Below are 7,132 nucleotides of genomic sequence, written 5' to 3' on the forward strand. Positions count from 1 at the left end.
TGTTGGAATGAGTATAAAATATGGAACTGTGCTCGATATGAATTTGACTACCTTTTTGCAGTCTTACTCTAACGTTTGCTTAACATATATGTAGTATCTTCAGGTTTTGATCAAAGAACACATTGAGCTAGCGGTAAATAATTTTAGCACGATAATTCTGAAGAAGTTTCTTGGGATTCTGTTGTACTATAATGGATAAATCCTGGATTTACTTAGATAGGAGGTCCAAAGAGTATGAGGAGGGTGTGGAACAATTCATTAGAAGTTGTTTGTAGAATCCACATATCGACCCCAATTTAATTCATTGTCCTTGTTGCAAATGTATGAATCTTAAAAAGGGAGCGGTTATGTGGATTCGGGAGCATCTTTACTTCAATTGTTTCAGTAAAAATTATTTGAATTGGATTTGGCATGGTGAGGCTGCGGAGAAGGATAGATTAAATTCGAGTGTCAACCAAGAGCCAACTGATAATTGTCATGATGATTTTGAAACTGTTAATTTGTGTGAGGCAACGTATGATAACCATACAGAAAATCCAGAAGCATTTATGAAGTTTTTGGAGGAAGCAGAGAAGCCACTGTATAAGGGATGCAAACGTTACACAAAGTTGAGTGCACTTGTAAAACTATACAATACCAAAGCAAGGCATGGGATGAGTGATGCTCTATTTTCAGATCTACTAGCAGATTTTGGGGACATGCTGCAAGATAACCACAATCTGTCATCGTCAATTTATGAAGCAAAGAAGACGTTGAGTTGTTTGGCTTTGAGTCATGAAAAAATTCATGCTTGTTCCAATGATTGCATCCTTTATAGGAAACAATATAAAGACTGCGTAAGCTGCCCGAAATGTGGCTTATCAAGATGGAAGCTAACCAAGAAAAATGTTGAGAAGAAAGGTGTTCCTGCCAAAGTGGTTTGGTATTTCCCTCCCATACCAAGATTTAAGCGCATGTTTAAATCTTTAGAAACTTCCAGAAATTTAACATGGCATGCAGATAGCACAAGAGTTGTTGGTCAGTTACGCCATCCAGTTGATTCACCATCATGGAAATTGGTGGATCATATGTGGCCCGACTTTGGAAGTGAGGCAAGAAATATTCGCCTGGAATTTACAGCCGATGGAATTAATCCTCACAGCAATCTTAGTAGTCGCTACAGTTGCTGGCCAATCATGCTGGCCACATATAATTTGCCTCCAGACATGTGCATGAAAAGGAAATTCATCATGCTAACGATGCTCATTTCAGGGCCGAAACAGCCTGGAAACGATATCGACGTCTACCTTGAGGTTCTGGTTGATGATTTGCAGCTCTTGTGGGAAGGAGTTGATGGAGTTTATGATGCTTATCGAAGGGAGGTTTTCACTCTTAAAGCAGTTCTTTTATGGACCATCAACGACTTTCCTACATATGGTAACCTTAGTGGATGTACTACACATGGTTATTATGCATGCCCAATATGCGGTGAGGATACTAATGCAAAGCACTTACCAAATGGGAAGAAAATGTCATTTGCTGGGCATAGATGATTCCTACCACGATTTCATCCATATCGGAGGCAAATAAAGGAGTTTAATGGCATGCAGGAACTTGGTGAAGCAGGTAGGCCATTATCTGGAATTAAGTTGTTTGACAAGCTTTCAGACATAACATGTGAGTTTGGAAAGAAAACAAGTGTGAAGGGGAAAATAAGGAAAAAAGCAAAGGAGAATATTGGGGAAGACATTGAAGAAGAAAAGTATGTTGGAGCTACAAATTTCAGTAAATGTTGGAAGAAGAAGTCAATTTTTTTCAATCTTCCATACTGGAAATACCTACATGTTAGGCATTGTCTCGATGTTATGCACATTGAGAAAAACGTTTTCAAGTCTCTGATTAATACTTTGATGAACATCAAGGGAAAAACCAAGGACAATGTGGCAGCTAGGTTGGACATGGTTCAGATGGGAATTAGGCCTCAATTGGCTACTAAAATTGGTGAGAAAAGAACATATCTACCTCCTGCAGCATGCTCATTCACAAAAAATGAGAGATTACAAGTATGTAGGTCATTAATGGATATAAAAGTTCCGGAAGGTTTCTCATCAAACATGAAGAATCTTGTCTACATGGATGAGATGAAGCTGAGTAGCTTGAAATCACAAGATTCTCATGTTATAATGCTGCACTTCCTGCCAATAGTCATACATAATTCTCTGCCAAAATATGTTAGATATGCTGTCATAAGATTATGCTTCTTCTTCAAAGATATTTGTTGCAAGATTATCGATGTAGCCAAGTTAGTAAGCTGCAATCTGACTTGATTGTTACACTCTGCTTATTGGAGCAGTATTTCCCCCCTTCTTTCTTCGATATCATGCTCCACTTAACAGTTCATCTTGTTCGTGAAGTCCAATTATGTGGACCAGTCTACTTCAGATGGATGTACCCATTTGGAAGATGCATGAAGGTGTTGAAAAGTTACGTAGGCAGTCGAAAATATCCAGAAGGTTGCATTGTTCGGAGATATGCAGCAGAAGAAGCAGTTGAATTTTATTCAGAATATCTCAATGACCTTGATCCTGTTGGGGTCCCTAAATCACTACGTGACCCAAACACAAGCATTCCTGGATTCTCAGCAAGCAATTCATCAATCATCGTCCAACAAATTGATCTCCAACAAGCACACTTGACTGTTCTAGAAAATACAGAAGAAATATCTCCATACATTATGTAAGTGTACTGCATAACTAATAATTATATGTACTTGGCAGTCCATATGTATTCATGAAAATAAAACTTTAGAAGTAAAATTCTTCAGTGAACACAAATCCTTCTTGAAGACAATGTTTCCCAAGAAACAGAAAGATGCAAGGTGGATACAAGATGCTCATAATAAGAGGTTCATTGACTGGTTTCGTGCAAAGGTGATGTAGAAGATGCTAACATACAATATTTGTTAATCATTGTTTTGATCACACTAATTAATAGGAATGCATGTCAGGTGGCTGCTGAAATCGATAGTTGCAATGGTGGAATGACATCGTCATTGAGATGGCTGGCCCATGGACCACGTGTGCGAGTCTTAAAGTGTGATAGCTATGTCATAAATGGCAATTTATACCAAACAAAAGAGCGGGATGATGAGAAAGTTTGTCAAAACAGTGGTGTTTCTCTACTTGCCAACACGATGCTTGTTTGTAGTGCCAAAGATAAGAATCCTGTGTTAGAGAATGTGACTTTTTATGGAGTTATTGAAGAGATATGGGAACTAGACTATCATCAATTTCAAGTTCCTCTTTTCAAGTGTGCATGGGTATCAAATGACAAAGGAATACAATACAATGATGAATGTGGCTTCACCTTAGTTAATCTGAACAAACGAGGCCACCAGAAGGATGAATTTGTGCTTGCAAGTCAAGTTAGACAAGTATTTTATGTTGCTGACCCACTGAACAAAGGGTGGTCAATAGTGCTTCAAGTTCCAAATAGATGTCACGAGGGAGAAGAGGATCTTTGGACCATAATTCCCGAAGCTCGACCAATTGATAATGTTGATATTCATTGTATTCCTACACATGAAGGATACTTTAGATATTCTAAAGAGGGTTTCTTTGTAACAAACAAGAAAAAAATGATGTTTTCCACTTTTATGTCATCTGCATTAATATTTATTATTTTTACTAGTATTATTTTTACTTGTTCGTATGTGTTAATGTTATTATTTGTATCACATCTTCTTTTATTATATTGTCACTGCAGACTTTATATACCGTTATCTCATCATTTATTTTCCTATATGCAGGGAAAAGAACAATGCGTCCTAAAAAACAGTGAAAAATAGCAAAATATGATGAGCCACGTGTAGTTGAGGACACCGAACTACACCAAGATGCTGATGGGTCAGCAGCTGCAGAGCTACGAGGAGAGACTGAAATAGAAGAACCTCCTATTACTGGGCAGAAAGAAGACTCGGGGGCCTACATCAATGTGCAGACTTATTGCTGTTGCAAGATGGGGAAAAAAGTCGACGATTGAATATGATGACATAGGATGACCTGTGTACAATGAAAATGGGAAGGCACTACAATCTTTCATAGGCTCTGTTGTTAGATCCATGGTGCCTATTAACATAAAGTCATGACCCACTGTTCCAGAGAACATGAAACAGAAAGTTTGGGAAGAAATATCGATGAGTATAATCCAATAATACACTTCCTTATGAGATTTCTTATGTTTTTTATTCATTGTGATTTTTTCAATATACAAACTGATAGCAATTACTGCTGTGTGTTACACAATGTCTTCGACTTAGCACCTCAAAGCGAGGCGGCAGTGATGAGTTCAGCAGGCCAGAAATGGAGAGACTTCAAAAACAAACTCAATAGTAGGTTTGTCTGGCCATATAGAGATAATCCTGAAAAACTGAGGTCACCACCGGAGCAGTATCAGATCCCATCTGCAATTTGGAAAGCTTTTATTGATGAGAGGCTACATCCAACTTGGGAGGTACTTGATGATATTATCATGTTATATTTAAATTATTATATACACCAAGATTTAAAACATTTAGGGCATTTAATTAACAAAATGAAGTTCTGTATATAATAAGTTCATGTACAGCAGGAATATATATAATAAGTTCATCATACTCCATCCTATTGTTTTTAAATTCTAGACATTCTTCTAAAAATTTACTTTTTTTACGTGATATAGGTCACTCATGAAAAACAAAAGGAACGGGCGAGCAATTGCAAGTATCATCACAAAATGTCTCGCAAGGGATACATTGGATTGGAGACTGAATTGGTAATCCATGGAACATTATATTATCCTTTTCATGTAGTACGTCATGTTTTAAATGATTGTTTTTTGGAATTGTAGAGGCAGAGAAAAATATTCAGGGAGGATGAGGAAGTTGATAGGTCATTCCTTTGGCATAAGGCCCGCGAAGACAAATCCGGAAACATCCCAAATACAGAGACTGCTGAAGTTGCTGAAAAAATTGTATTATTTTAGTTTTATTTCAAGTTCATTCATAATAAGTGAAAAAAGTGTCTTCATTGGATATTTAATGTTACCTCCATATTTTTAGGACTATTTGTTGGACAAAAAAAAGAGGGGAGAGTTCATATCTTCTGGAAGCAATGACGTATTAACTACTGCATTAGGGAGCCAAGAACCTTACGGAAGGGTTAGAGGTGTAGGGGGATTTGTGAAGCCCCAAGTCTACTTCAAAACTCCAAGGAAGAAGAGGGAGTTGGTGTCAAAGGCTTTGGCTGAAAACTTCAAAGAGCAAGCGGAGGAAACAAAGATTTTGAAAGCTGAAGTTGAAAAACTGAAGGCTCTTCTTGCTCGATTTATGCCAGAAACAAGTGATTGAGTTTCTGAACGTGTAGCATCTAACAAGTCATCGCACATGGCAGTTCAAATATTGGAAGATGATGTGGAAGTTTTTGAATGCGACAATTCATTCAATCAGGTTTTGTATTATATTTGGTACATTAAATTTGTATCCTAGCTTCAGATATTAAAAGATAATATCTTATTGTTCAGGGGAAAAAATGTCATTTGGCTCTGAAGAATAAGGGGAATGTGGTGGCATATGGCACGATAGTATCCGACGGAGGCCCAAATGTAATGTTGCACAATGCTCCACTTGGGGAAGGCAACTTAAAGGTGTCTGTTGATGTTGTTTTACAGGAGGAAGCAGAGCTTCCAATTCCACTTAAGTCTGGACCAACAGTAATGGTAGATGCTATTGGAACTGTGGTTGGCTGGCCAAAAGAATTGGTGATATTTCCGACGATAAAGGTATTTTCAATTCACTTTTCTGTTGCTATAGTTATATATTTTGCTACAATTATTTAAAATTACAGAAAAAGGAGAAACCTGCACCACCATTTGCTATTTTGGAGGTTCCTGATGAGAAAAATAAATTCAAGGAAGTTGAAAGTGCTCTACCAATGCCATGCAAGTTTTTGTATTCTTTTGTTGTTAGACTGATGACTGAGGAGGAGACCATTCCTATCGAATTTGATGAAGCCATGTTTGGACGTAATGTGAGTACATCGTTGTTGAGAGAGGATATCATGCGCTGTATGGAAATAAGAGAGATAGGGTCCAGGCAAATTTTGGTTTACATGGGGTAAGTTATGTCTTATATACAATTCTTCTCTTTGCATGAGTTCATGTCTTATGTAACCATGTTTTTTATTACTTGAATGCAGTTACTTGTACAAGTACTTGAAGGAAACAAACAGGGTTGAGTATGTGTCGTTTGTGGATCCCAACAAAATACCAACCGCTCAAGATGGCAGTACCTCTTCACAACACATTGCTAATCAGTTGAAAGCATCAAACGGAGACAGCATATGCCTTATCCCATACAACACTGGGTATATTTTTAATCCCTGCTCAATTCCTAATACATAGTAGCTTAGCTATATATTGACAATCATGCAGGAACCACTGGATCTTGACCGTTATAAATGAGGACAAAGATACAATTTATTTGTTGGACTCAATGGGTAATAGGAACCGAGATAACGCTTGGAAAACTACAGTGTGCAAGTATGTTTTAGATTATGTAGATTATGAATAGATTGATTAGCAAATATGAAATGAAATAAGTTCTATTTTTACAATGTAGTGGAGTGAGGACGTACCTTTGTATTGTTGGGTTCTTCGAGCCGCGAAAACCGCTTTTTCGCGTCGCGGAAACCCCGAGTCACCCAAAGCCGTAGATCCGTGCAAAGATTCGTAAACAAAACTTTTCGAAAAACCTTTTCTTGTACGAGTTTGTAAAACCTTTAGATCTACTCTAGATAAGGGTTATACCTTCGAAGCGTGCCTTTCGCTTATCCCGCTCGTCCAAGGAGTTGCCGGATCTCTAGACCGTCAAGCGCCGGTCCTCTAGAAGTATCCACACGGACACGTAGGTGGAGAAAACCTCACACAAAGGTGTGCTAGCACCTTGGTGAGATTCGGCCAAGCAAGGAGGAGAGGGAGAGGGAGAGCTTGAGAGGAAGAAGGAGGAAGATTCACCACACTTGAATGAAAATGAATGAAAATCAATTCAAATTCAAAAGTGGCCGGCCACTTCTCATCAAGTGTAACTCCCCATTAAATGCAATTAATGTGAAGTTAA

General features: G+C 38.0%; 1 protein-coding gene across 1 annotated transcript; it reads left to right on the forward strand.

Moving 5' to 3' along the window:
• The first annotated feature begins 347 nt into the window (after nucleotides 1-347).
• LOC121998166 lies at nucleotides 348-1,532 on the forward strand. The gene has a single exon (XM_042552944.1). The coding sequence runs from the start codon at nucleotides 348-350 to the stop codon at nucleotides 1,530-1,532; it is 1,185 nt and encodes a 394-aa protein (XP_042408878.1).
• The last annotated feature ends 5,600 nt before the right edge of the window (nucleotides 1,533-7,132 follow it).

This window comes from Zingiber officinale, chromosome 1A, assembly GCF_018446385.1.
Source record: "Zingiber officinale cultivar Zhangliang chromosome 1A, Zo_v1.1, whole genome shotgun sequence".
Lineage (NCBI taxonomy): Eukaryota > Viridiplantae > Streptophyta > Magnoliopsida > Zingiberales > Zingiberaceae > Zingiber > Zingiber officinale.